The 14,074-nt window shown below is 41.0% G+C and overlaps 1 protein-coding gene across 1 annotated transcript in view; it reads left to right on the top strand.

Annotated features, from left to right (window-relative positions):
- dtnbb (dystrobrevin, beta b) overlaps positions 1–11,512 on the top strand; it is a 35,696-nt gene extending 24,184 nt beyond the window's left edge. The window contains exons 12-20 of the mRNA XM_080784863.1: positions 656–744; positions 1,211–1,324; positions 4,145–4,241; positions 6,877–6,897; positions 8,650–8,809; positions 9,649–9,738; positions 9,934–9,987; positions 10,758–10,784; positions 11,120–11,512. Coding sequence (XP_080640989.1) covers positions 656–744; positions 1,211–1,324; positions 4,145–4,241; positions 6,877–6,897; positions 8,650–8,809; positions 9,649–9,738; positions 9,934–9,987; positions 10,758–10,771 — 639 coding nt within the window. The 3' untranslated portion in view covers positions 10,772–10,784; positions 11,120–11,512. The remainder of the gene's footprint in view (positions 1–655; positions 745–1,210; positions 1,325–4,144; positions 4,242–6,876; positions 6,898–8,649; positions 8,810–9,648; positions 9,739–9,933; positions 9,988–10,757; positions 10,785–11,119) is intronic.
- Positions 11,513–14,074: the final 2,562 nt, after the last annotated feature.

Here is a 14,074-nt window from a genome sequence, read left to right as displayed (position 1 = left end):
TGTGGTCCACTTCAGTCAACCCGCATTTCCATTTACCATTCTGACAAGTTGGCTGATTTATACTATGTCATACAACGGAGCACTGTTTCTGTCTTGCTTGAGAACTTTTCAACACTGATGCAAAAGCTGGATGAATCCACACTGCAAAAAACAGTTCATCCTTATATGTTTAATCTTGTGTTGCCATAGTCTGAATTTCTATTTAATATCTTCAACAAGTGAAAATGAAAAACTGCCAATGGGGCGAGATAAATTAACTTGTTTCTACCGTGGCAAGATTTTGAAAATTAGGCAAATCTCTCTGCTTGTTTGGTTTGATAGTTCAGTGGGAAGAAAAGAGATGTGAGACATTTGTCTCATTTTGAGAACTAGAAGGTAAAAATAATAATGTTTTTCCCCTATAGAATAGAATTATTGTATTGGCATAACAATAATGACACTGAGCTTGTTCATTGTTAAATTAACGGGTATAGATCACAGGAGTGAACATCCCCTATACATATATATATATGTATATATATATATATATATATTTATGAAGCCTCTAGGACATTCATTAAATGTTTCATTATTGTTGTCAACAATAGCATGTGGGGTTTGACTTCTATACTCTTCTATTCTTCAATTACATTTTTATGATAACTTTGTCTTTCAGCAACAATGTCCTCCAACAGATCTGAGTTTCAACTTTGACGCCAACAAGCAGCAAAGACAGCTGATTGCCGAGCTAGAGAATAAGAACAGGTGGGATGCTCCAAATTGTGTATCATAGTGCAAATCTCGCCTGAGCTGATCTGAATTTGAATTATGCCTCCATACGATATGATTATGTATGAGTATGAGTACATACATAGGTGAGATCCTACATAGCCTACATAACTGTACCGGGTTGCCCAGAGTACAGGGGTGATACCCCCCAATCTCTATAACCTTAGCCCTGCTGGTCTTCTTTCCTGTGCATCCCATGTGCTGTCTCTCTGTCAGCTTTCCATCTGTCTGTTACATTATATCAGACATACCGTATTGAAGTAGTCTACAGTACATGGTGGGTTCCAATAGGGATTCCCCAAATTTTCCTCAGTGGGAATCGCAGTGTCAGTTCTTCTAATTACTCACTTTTCTCCAAAGATCTAAAACAAATGATGACTCGTAGTTATTACAGTTAGGTCTAGTGTGTTGCTGATGTTTGTTGTATCTTGGGGCTCCTCAGGGAGATCCTACAGGAGATCCAGAGGCTGCGCTTGGAGCACGAACAGGCCTCCCAGCCCACGCCAGAAAAAGCCCAACAGAATCCTACCCTCCTGGCTGAACTACGGCTCCTCAGGTAGAATATATGGTTAATACTATAGTAAATTGTATTTGTAAAATTGTATGGCACCTTTAATGCATAGAATGCATCTAAAAGTGCTTTACAATATTGATGATATACAATATAAAACATTACATGAATTGACAAAAAGTTACAACAGCACATGTACATGTGCACAACCCCTGGTATTTACTAATGATATATGTTCTGCAAAATACTATGCCTTTTGTCTGAAGAAACCAGTGGCTTAGTTGACAGAAACACATTTAGAATTCCATAGTTTGGCCCAGCATGGCAGTGTTGAGCTTGAGGTAATCAAGCAGCTAAACTATTCAAGGGTTCTTGTATTTGTGTCAGCAAAATACATTCCTCTACAGTCGTTCTAATTATAGACTGTGATTTGAATTGGCTTCATAGAATGTTATCGGTCTGCAGGCAAAATACACAGGGATCTTGGTCTCAAGCCTGGATAGAGCCAAAAAGTGGCATCACTTTCTACCATGAATGACACTTAGTTAATTCATGTGATTATGTTTTATCTTTTTCAAGTTTCCATGTGATCCATTCAGAGATATGAAGTAATTCAAGAGTACATTATAAGAGAATCACTGAAGAGCACGTTAATTGATCCCTTTCTTCTTTTTCTCTCATGGTTATTCAATTCTCTGTTCTACTTTGGTGGTGTAATTATTTTGTATATGATGGCATGCACTGATGCAAGTCCTCCAGTGATCATCAGGATCAGATCATCCTGTTTTGGCTGAGGCACAGTGGCGAAAAACTCTCAGTTGTTATTGAAGAGCATTTAAAAGGGCCTTATCTGACTCATTGAGCCAGTTTTCAAGTGTGACATTCCCTCTCTGCCCAGCCTGGAGAGGATTTCAGAGCTTGGAGAAGGAAATATTATCAATCTAATGTTCTGATTGCAAATTAGAGGAGTTGGGTTTGGTGTTTGGATGGCTGGCTGGACTGCCCAGATATTGCTTTGCGTGCGCCCCAGGGTATAGAGGAGCAGAGATAGTCAGAAGCAGCAGATGTTTGTGAGAGTGTGATACCAGGACACCGGGCAGATAGACAGGAGAGCAGTGCTGCTCTGACTGTGTTGCAATTCTCACTCTCAAATTGGAGTACATCCCATGAACACCAGAGGGAACTGATGAGTCAGTTTTGTCCTCACCAAAGAGACAGCCACCAAGCATTGTGACCAAACTCACAGAAAACTAGAAAAAGTGCCCATCTGGGCACAGGTCTCCATCAGGAGGATCGGAGTGTGTGTGATGTTTGGCAAACATCACACATCAAACGAGTGTGTGTGTGTGTGTGTGTGTGTGTGTGTGTGTGTGTGTGTGTGTGTGTGTGTGTGAGAGGAACGCGGCATGGCCTGTTGTAGCGCCACCATGAGGCTGATTTGAAAACTGTCAAGTGGCATTTCTTCCTCAGCCTAGTGGGAATATGCATGCATAGTTTCACCGCGATCGGACGCTGCGTTGAGTAGTTGTGGCGATTTGTACAAAACGGGTACAAAGCGGGCTACTCCTGAAAAGTTTAGAAGACAATCTTAGGCAATGAAGGTGGATTATGAGAAATCAAACAAACCCGTCTTGATCACATGACTATGGAGAACATGTGTACCGATTTGCGTGAAATTTGGATAAAATCTGAAGGAGTAGTTAGAAAATGAAGGAGTTAGAAAATGTGTTTTACATATGTCGGCCTCCTGGTGGCGCTATAAAGAGCAGATTGCAGGCAAAGGTTTTTCCTTGGCCTCTAGGGAGTGTGCATACAAAGTTTTAGACAGATCTGTGCAGTTTGAGGTAAAAACACTTTTCAGCCAGTTATAGCGCCACCATGAGGCGGAGTTGAAAATGTTCATGTGGCATTTCTTCCTCTGCCTCGTGGGAATGTGTGTGCACAATTTCAAGGAAATCACACGATGTGTTCATGATTTGCAGTATCTTGTTTGAAACTGAGCACTCCAGGCCAATCTTAGCCAATCAGGATGGAGTCTGAGAAATCTGAAAGAACCGTTTCATTTAATGGCTCTAGAGAGACTGTATACCAATTTGCGTGATGTTTGGACAAAATCTGTAGGTGTACTGTCCAAAAACGTGTTTTGCACAAAGCGGCCTCCTGTTGGCGCTATAACCGGCCGTTCTGGAAATTCTGGGGCAGAGGTTCATCGTTGGCATCCAGAGTGTGTGTGCAAAATTTGGGATTAGCTGTTCACAGACGGACGGACACACAGACACGCCGGAGATTAGCTGTTCACAGACGGACGGACACACGGACACACAGACACACGGACATGCAAAACATACTGCAAAACATACTCTCTCCCCATGCCTTCGGCCTGGTGGAGACAATGACAAATATTTGGTGGTGTTAAATTGACAGACAACTGGGGATCACAGGATACTGAAAGTTACGATCCAGATAGTGGTTGTTGAAGATGCTGGGATACTGTGAGCCTACAAACGTATACAAGTCAGTAATAATTACAATACATTGAGTGTTTGTAATCCCCATTTAAATAGGATGGTGTGGTCAATAGACCTTTGTATTCTGTTTATACGTGGTATGATTTTCCTCTCTACACCAAATCGCTTCACAGTAAACAGCTAATCTACAAGCTTTTGCGGCACATTGTGAGCTTGTAGATCTACTGTACTATTTTTGGTAAATGTTCCCCTCAGAATATGGATTCTAGGGTTTAACTAAGTGGACAGTTATTCATAGACCTGCATATGTGGTCTGGTCAAAGAAAATGAGTGACTGACAGAAGATTAATTGATTATGAAAACATAATCTTTAGTTGTCCACCCTCTTTGGCCACAGACACAGGAAAGACGAGTTGGAGAGACGCATGTCGGCCTTGCAGGAGAGCAGACGGGAGCTCATGGTGCAACTGGAGGGGCTCATGAGGCTGCTCAAGGTGAGAACACAGGCGTCTCAAAAGCCTAATTTATACTTTATCTTACGACCGTGTCGTCACTCATACAACAGATTTTTAATCAGTTATATTCAGTGAGTGCCAGTTAGAGACAGTGCCTTATGATGAAATATGGAGAGACATTTAGAGCTTCTGATAGTAAACACACACAGGGGGTGTGTGTCACAATCAAATTCTTAATTTGCAGTTTAGTTTCACTGTATGTTGCAGTTGATGCTAATTAATGATGTATGACTATGTAGAATGCAATAGTTTTTAAAGCCAGTAAGTTGATAAATTAATTTAGTGTTCATTTAATTGACACAAGTGACTTTAAAGGGATATTTCGACATAGCTATGCATCTCAGTTTCACTATGCAAGTCATTACAGGTAAAAATGTGTGACACTGTTACGTCCATTTGAAATTGGCTCAAAACCAAGGCCTCATAACAATAAAAGGATGCAAAGTCAGATCAAAAGTTTACAAAAGCAAGCACTTTGAAAGGTGCGCTCAGTAGAGTGCAAATCTACGCCAGGAGGCATGCCCTAAGAATAGTGTTGTACTTTTTTCCGAAGTAGCTGTTTTCTTACCGTAATCAGACGATAATATCCCACTGGTAGAGTAAAAAAAAAAGGTCATTCTCTAGTGTGCTGTAGCTCTGAGCAGGGACGAAGGGTCTATCGGCTGCTTGCTTTAAACGGAAGCTCATTTGGGACAAAACTCTATGGATGCATTTCCGACATTATGAAAAACATTTTTAATTGTCAAGCAATCAAAAAAGCGAGTTAGAGACCCGCCCTGCACGGTCGGAACTGAAGAGCGCTCGACATGGAGGGTTTTTCTTCATCGCCTCTACCACTGGTTAATGGACATAACATGCAACAATAGAGTGGCATGTGATTACCAGTTCTTCATAGTCCCTGCTGTCTTCCACCACCCGCTCTCTCTCATACCTTTCTCCATCTTTCTGTACTGTGCTGTCATTCAAATTTATCTGTCTGATTGTTAATGTCATACCGGTATACTGCATCGGTTAGGTTTGTATCACCAGTCAGTCATTTTGAAATGTGTTGTTTTTTGCTGCCCCTCAGTCACTTTGCGAGTCCTTTGCAAGAGGAAGTAAGCACTGTAATGTCATTGACATAAGAGCTACACAAGTTGACAACTGTACATGAATGGCATGTAGGTCAGGTTGAGATGTACTGTACACTCTACACTAGTATATCTGAAAGGTGGCCAACCATCATGCCAGCATAGTTTCAGGAGAGTCCTGTGTGTGCGTGTGTCACACGCGATGGAGAGAGAGAAAAAAAAGACATGGATGCATATGGATTTTCAACCCATATGCATGCATAACATATTTAACATTAAATTCAGTAGGGATGTCCCGATCAAAACACACAAAACATGTTATTTTCACCTACAGTTTGCTTGTTCAGCAGCTGTACATGTTTGTGCTTTTAAGACCTGGCTGTAGTTGGCTAAATTAGTTGTGGCGCATGCATGCATTGGCAAACATCAGAACTTTAAATTGTGTGTCAAAGACTCACACCGCAGATCCGTCCGAGTATGGGTATTGGGGGCTTTGTATTCGCTGTGTCCCTTTTGTGCTCATAGTGCCCATAGCCTATAGAGATCTCTGTATCTGTCTGTCTATACATATGTCCCTTTTCTGCCCATATATGGAGATCTCTGTATCTGTCAGTCCTTGTCCCCTTTACGCCCATACTGTACATGGAGATCCCCTATGTCATCAGTATATGACATATATAATGGGCATCAGTTGGATCGGCGATTCTGAACAACTGAATATTCATATATGCCTAATTGCCTATATATGGACATATTGGTGGTTCTGTACAACCTCTTATCGGAATTACTCAACGGAGAACACCGCACTCCCTTGAGCCTTGCCGATGCTTGGGTTTGAAGTCGGTCGGTATGGGCATAGCAGTTGAATCTGTGGCTCTGGACAACCAGATCTCCATGTATGCCTATATACAGGTATATGGGCATATCGGGTTTGTTTATGGTTATTTCTGACTTCTGAGTCAGAGTAACATGGCCGTGGTCCGCCCGACCTCCCATTAGCCAATTCTAATATAGGATAATACAACAAAAAGATGTACAGTAGATGTCGTTGACCGATTTGAATAATACAATATAATGCTGATTGGCCTAGTAGTATGGAAGTTTAGTAGCTGTGGACAGACACAGGCACTACACACAGGTACGAATGCATGGATCTCCTGGCGGAGTACAATTTAGATACAAATACAACCAAGGTATCCCTTGTAGTCTCTTCAAAGTAACTGTGCATGCAGAAAAGCTGTCTGCCATCTTTCACTGCTTTAATTCTGTTGCTTTCACTCTTCCTGTTCTCTCTCTTCTCTCTCTCTCTCTCTCTCTCTCTCTCTCTCTCTCTGTCTGTATCTCTCTCCGCCTCTCTCTCTCTATCTCTCTATCTCTCTGTCTGTCTCTCTCTCTCTCTGTCTATCTCTCTCTGTCTCTCTCTGTCTCTCTGTCTATCTCTCTGTCTCTCTCTCTCTCTCTCTCTCTCTCTCTCTCTCTCTCTCTCTCTCTCTCTCTCTGTCTCTCTCTCGCTCTCTCTCTGCTTACCTTTGGCTGGCTAATAGGATGAAGAGCAAAAGCAGGCAGTAAGTGGCCCTTAATTCAGTTTGCGAGGCGCAATAATTGGCTGACATCATGAGCACTTAGTACTTCCATCTTTACACTTCCATCTTTACACAGACGATTCACATAGTGTGTAGAATTGCAATACTTTCCTAGCTCTTCATATAAATGAAAGCACGACGTGAATGTTATAAGATATTATACAGCATGTTTTCACATGGTATAAATCTTATGAAAACATAATGTTAGGAATCCACTATCTACCAAAAATGAAATCCTCTCATTTCAGGCTGTCTCAGCATTACATTGCTGTCGTTCTAAGTCATTGACCGAGCTTAAATGCGAGATTATGACCTTTAAAAAACAGGTTTTTCTCAGCCTACAGTGTGCGTGGTTTGTCAAGATTTGTGTTTTTCTTTGCCCGAAATGTCAGAGACCTGTTCCTTTCATCAACGCTAACAACCTCCCGTCTAATGTGACTGCAGTCTGGCTGGCCATCTGCTGCCTGGCTCCATGCCACAGGCCTGGGTCCTACCCCACTACCAGGCATGCACACAGTGCCCCTTTTCTCTGCAAGCTATAGCACCCTACTCGGCACACCCCCCAGCCTCTCGCCCACACATGGTTCTCATTACCAATCTGGACACAGAAAAGGTGCACTATAGATGGACAGTGTATGGATGGTGAGCTTCTGCTCAGGCAGTCGGTGTAAAGTTACCAAGTTACATTTGGATTACTGCTTTATTTTCCCATCCTTTTAAGGGGTTAAGTGCCACATGTGTGTATATTTGCTTTAATAAAAGTCACTTTTGAGAGGCAGTAAGTTCCCGCAATTCCCGAAATAAGTTGTGGTGTCCAACTGTCCCCTCATTACTGACTTTGTGGTGATTTAGTGGTGAGTCAACTCAGAATTGATTATCTGAGCTCTGTGTGCAGGTACAGCCAGGGTGCAACGGTTAACTGTGATTGTACAAACTTTTTAGCTGTTATGACTGTAAACCCCTACAGTAAATAAAAAGGTTCTGATCAGTTGAGAACAGTCTGGTAACATTATTTTGTTTACATCTACAGGAGCATCCTTTAAGGTGAGCACACACTATGTCGTCCTAGATAAAAAATTCCAAAGCATATTAACGTGGCAAAATCATTCATCGTGACTGTCCTGGGTTGTTCAGTGTGACAGGGTCAATGATCTTGACCCTGATTGTCTACAAGCTAAGGCAACGGCTGAGTTCTGGTAGGGTCAAAACATTTTGGTCATATGGGGTGCCTGGTGGCTCAGCCAGTTAGCACACAGAAGACTCTAGTATCTAGTATTGTCTATTCTTTTTCTGCCCTATGGTTTCCTGTCTCTACATTCTCCTAACTAGTCCTATCTCATAAATAAACCATACAAACGTTTGGGCCATGTTTGTCAAGTGGCTGATGCTACAGTACAATGGTTGTGAATGTGAGACGGCTACAAATGTGTAACGTGTAATATGTTAACAGAAAATGTCGGAATTCTACAGGGACTAAATCGCTGCGTGCTAGACTAGATCAGTTTAGTTAGTGTGTTTAGTACAAACACTGAGATGGTACATCAATACCAACACGGTACATTACAACATCACTGCTTTTTAATGTTTTCAACACAGAATGTCGATTTGTTAGAATAAACAGTTGATTGAAATAAAGAATAATTTCCCTGTTACTCTAAATGCCATTTTGCAACAAAAATAACAGGGTTTAATGTGAAGTTGCTCTTTAACTGGTAACATGTTTGTACATTTCAGTCCCAGTCAGGAGGTTCCCCTCATTCTTCCCCGAGCCACGGTGCAGGCTGCTCGATGCCCATGCCCATAAGGTCCACCTCTGCTGGGTCCACACCTACTCACACACCCCAGGACTGCCTGGCAGGCGTAGGAGGTGATGTGCTGGAGGCCTTTGCTCATGGTGAGTCAGTCGGTCTGAATGACTTAAAACTTGATTCAATATTGTTGGTAACTCTAGCATCCCTATTCTGGGCCAAAGTGAAAACAGACGGTTGAGATGTTGAGATGTTGTGTAGAGAGGGGAAAGGAGTGGACCAAGTATAGAGCCTATATTGCATGAATTTCAGCAAAAGCAGCTGATCTACAAGTTTACAGCACAATGCATTGTGAGTTAGTAGATCAGCTACAGTAGATCAAAAGGATTTGGTGTAGAGGGATACTAGTGGACCTACTTACCAAATGTTTACATGCTATAGGCTCTTGGCCTAATAGGAATATCAATGTTAAAGGGACACTTCACCCTTTTTGCAAAAAAATATATGTTAATGACGTTTAGAAGCTTTAGAACACTTTCCTGGGAGTCTTTATGTGTGTAATATGTGGTTTTAGATATTTTAGATTGTAGCAGTGAGCCTGTTGTCTCTGATGTCATGGACACTGGGCTCACTTCCTTCCTGGACTACATGTTGTCTCAGTAAGACAGCTCTCCCCCCTATCCACAAGGTGCACCAATGCACCAATTAATTATGGGAATTGTAGTCCAGGAAGGTAGTGAGACCAGTGTCCATGACATCAGAGACAACAGGCTCACTGCTACAATCTAAAATATCTAAAACCACATATTACACACATAAATACCCCCAGGAAAGTGATCTAAAGCTTCTAAACGTCATTAACATATATTTTTTTGCAAAAAGGGTGAAGTGTCCCTTTAATGTTTATCTTTCAAAAATGGATATGTGCTATTTTGGAACAAAATCCTTGGAATGAAATCCAGGCACATATCTCCCTCCGTTCCAGGTGTGCCAAGAAATCTTCGGAATGATCTGTTAGTTGCTGCTGATTCAATCACAAACACCATGTCATCGCTGGTCAAAGAACTCCATTCAGGTTAGTCTAGAAGATTTTATTATTTATATATATATATATATATATATATATATATATATATATATATATATATATATATGATTATAGATTTTTGTCCATTTTCTTAGCGTTTTGTGTTTTGTGTTAAAAGTATTTTAATGTTGGTGCTAAAAGCAACCCTAACTGATTGGCTGATTTTGGCTTTTGGATTTAAAGTTGATGATGGTTTAGATGAAGACGAGACCAGCATGCGGAATGGTGGGGGCCGAGGTAAGTCAGTGTTCAGATTTGCCAGACTAGATGCATGTACTATACAGACATCTACATGTACTATACACTGTATACAGACATCTACATGTACACCAGTAAGACGCGCAAACGCGGGAAGCGAACGCAGCTCGTACATATTTGGGTTTTGGACGTATAGCTGCTTTGGGGACTCCTTATATGGTTATGGCTGAGTCATGGTGGACGTATAGCTGCTTTGGGGACACCTTATATGGTTATGGCTGAGTCATGGTGACGTAATCACTCAGCTCCATATATGGGCACAAAAGCGGGACAGACAGACACACAGACAGACATGATCTGCTAGGTCTCATAGTAAGTGCTCACTGCGTTCGCAATCACTGCGTTCGCAAATACAGACATCTACATGTACTATACAGACATCTACATGTACTATACAGACATCTACATGTACTATACAGACATCTACATGTACTATACAGACATCTACATTCTAGTTACGTTTTCTTAGCCCGTCTCACTCAGATTGGTTGATTAGGGTTCATGCCGCTTGCTTGCATCTTGTCAAGTCACTCTAGATAAGAGTCTGCAAAATGCCTAAATTGTTTGTATTCATTGGTTTCTTTTTTCTAAGTTACAACCATTTCTAACCTTCAAATGACTCACATTTGGTGAATGTATACTAGTAATATGAACTATGCAATCTGTGCATTTTGTTTGTTTAATTTTCTCCCCAATGAAAATGAGTCATATACCGTATTCTCTGAATATGTTTCTTCTCTGTTTTCCAGCCGAGGCAGATTGAACAAAGACAAAAAGTATGCACTGCATTTCTATTTTATATCATTAATAACATTTTAAAAGTTGAGATGTACTGTAATTGTTACTTATCAGGAATTTGTCTTGATGGCTGATGCAAAGGCATGGACGGCTAACAGAGTTTCAAAGTTATACAGACCCTATGGTAAGACGTAAAAGGTTGTTCTTCGTCCATGACACGGTCTGAACACTTTTTGGTTCTGACCCACTGGTTGACACATGCTTTAAAAGGTCAACAACAGCTGTGACTAGGGTTTAGATGAAACGGTCTGTAGTGCACAGTAGCTGTCGTGAACACTAAACACAATTGTCTCTGTGCAATGTACCCATCTAGGCACAGTCACGGTATACAAGCACTGAGAGAAAAGAGAACTCCATTCCATCCTATGAGGAAATCCAGACCTCTACTGGAAAGAATCAGCATCAACAACAACAACAATCCCCTCTGGCGTTAGCACATAGAGTAATGCATGCTGTAACCTTTACAGGATATCACTATGTGAATTGAAACTGTTTCACACCTTGCAAGGGAGCAAGATGTGTATAATTAGCGAGTGTGTATGTTGTTCTGTATACAAAAAGATGAAAAAAAAGGGAAAAAAAACCAACTACTCTAAGTACCTAACAATTTCCCTCATGACTGCAAAGAATGGCTTTCTGTGCTTTCCTCTCCACCCCCCACCCCTAAACTCTGTTCCATTGAAGCAGGTCATTCTGTATAATACTGTAAAACACACACATGTACACATTACTTTGGGACAAAGTTCCCATCTTTGCTTTTTGTATAATTAGCATTAGTATTTATTTGTTTTATTTTGTATTTATTTAAATTTTTTGGGTTCCTTTGCATGACGTTGCACTCATGTCTGGATTTAGGTGCTGTTATGCCAGCTCTTTGTTGGGTTTATTGTGACTTGCTGGGGTTTCAGAAGTTAACTAACCCGGAATTCACACAGTATGTTTACATGCACATTCATATTCTGGTATTACGGAGGAATGTCAAGAGGCGCATGTATGTACCACATCAAAGAACATCCATTTACAATTAGCTATACAGCCTAACCTTGTATTCCAATGATGAGAAAGATCTAAAGATCTGTTATTATCCAGAAAACTATCTGAGGTGTGTTATCCCATTTATGGTAGTTTTTTTCTGTGGCTTGTGGTAATTGAATTTCTTTGGTAATATTCAGAAAAATCTGCTTATTTCAGAGATACTGGTTTATTTAGTAAGTTACCCACATGGGTAACCAAAAATACACCACTCATCCAGAGGGGAATCCGGCTACGCTTAAGAAGATATATGGGCCTCAGTCAAGGCAACTCTGATACATTCACCCTGCCTTTGACGATCACCCTATTCGCAAACCCGATCCAGGTCACAGAACCAATGTTGCCACCTGGACTCTAACCTGGATCTCCAGCATGGGTTTCCCCATACGGCAGACATCTCATCCAAATGGGAATCTCCCACATCCCGGCCAAGAGCATCCAAATAAATCACACCAGTGTGAAGTGAGGGGCGCTCTTATCATCGTACATCGTGACGTAAATTCTCCATTCAGTTCTTTGTGTAAGACGAAAATACCGATATGCTCAGACACATGACGTAAATTCTCCATTCATTGTCAATGGGAATTTAATGTTTGTGCGAGACGGAAATGTACACTAATAGCTGAATATAGGAGGGGCTAGCGGCCTTCAAAAAGATCTTAGCCGTGATATGAAACATAGTAATCCAGAATACTGTGTGCATATGAATGTACTCGCTGAGTCACATACTGTACTGCTGCTGCTACTGTGAGCTCAGTGAGCCATCCTTGCAAATAGGAGGGCTGTTGGGTCAGAGAAATAGAGGGGCTACTATCAACTCAATAATACGCTGATTCTTATCGTCTTGTCTCTGTGAAAACCTGAATGGACTTTAAAAACCTTGTAGAAGTACCTGTTGCGCATTTTAAAACTCGCAATGCAAGGTTCTTCCTTAATGCACTGACTAGTGGGTAGATGGTATTTATTGCTTAATGAAAAGGTGGGAAAACACTTCAGGATGTTTAGATTAATATTATAAATTAGGCATTGAAATTTTTTACAGAGAATTACGAAACGGGACACATACAGTATGTGAGTAAGTGAGAAAATAAGTAAGTAGGAAAATGCAATTAATAGCTTTATTTAGTTAATACAAAAGTGGAATATACGTATGTTTATGTGCAATGAAGGTAGGTGCTCAGGGATTGTAGTATTATTGTAGGTGAAAGGTCATGATTATGACCTTTAATTAGTGGAAATCATTGTCTACAGACTGGCTTTGCTCTGAAAAGAGGTCACAGGGCCAGTGTTAATACTGAAGGAAGGGTTTCAATCCAAAATGCGATTTACACTTTTGAGTAAATCTAAAGCCAATATTGACACAATCTTTAAAACAAGATATCCATCCTCAAAAAGATGGAACCACAACAAACCTATAGGTTTAGGCACAGGTTTATATCCCACTTTGGAATGAAACTCGAGATGTCTAGAGGGAAGTAACAGCAAGTAGCTAAACGTTTAGGGATGTGGATTATTAAAGGGAGCAAACTTTCTGAAGTGCTTTTTGGTGCTGCATGTCAGTGGATACACAGTCTGTGTCTGTGAATTAGTGTGTCTGCCTTTGATGAGGAGTGTTGGTCAGTCACTACACTGACTACAGGGACAGCTGTCGACATACACAGGATATTTACTTGAATCAGGAGGCGATCAGGTCTTAGTTACTTTTATTTGTCTTCTGGTGGGAGATTTTAACCATTCTGGGTGGCCATGTCAAATAAATACGCTATATCTGGCTTTAGCAATGGTGAAGGTGAAGATTTTCAGTGCAATCTGTAGTTTGTAAGGAAGTAATAATACTGTGTTGGACAAATCCATATATAAGGTTAGGGACGAGTGTGTGTGTGTGTGTGTGTGTGTGTGTGTGTGTGTGTGTGTGTGTGTGTGTGTGAGTGCGTGTGTGCGTGAATACGTGCAGTCTCTTGAGACAGACTGTTGACTCCGTCAATAGGAAAAGAGCGCTGTTTTTCCTTTATGTTTTGACGATGGGTTCTCAGATTGGTGTGTCAGTGCGTGTGAAACCTGTATGGGAACTCAATCTGAATCGTACTGTACCAACAACTGGGCAAAACAATCCAAGCTGTACTTAGAGTAGAGTCCTGAAGTTAGAAAAAGCGTGAACTCTCATGTGAAATTTGTACAGTAAGCCTATCTTATAAGCTAAGTAAAAGGGTCTGAACAACCTATTACACTGTGTCGA

This window comes from Protomyctophum bolini (genome assembly GCF_963924005.1).
Source record: "Protomyctophum bolini genome assembly, chromosome: 15".
Lineage (NCBI taxonomy): Eukaryota > Metazoa > Chordata > Actinopteri > Myctophiformes > Myctophidae > Protomyctophum > Protomyctophum bolini.
The sequence above is the reverse complement of the archived record's forward strand: the minus strand, read 5'-3'. Positions and strand labels throughout refer to the sequence as shown.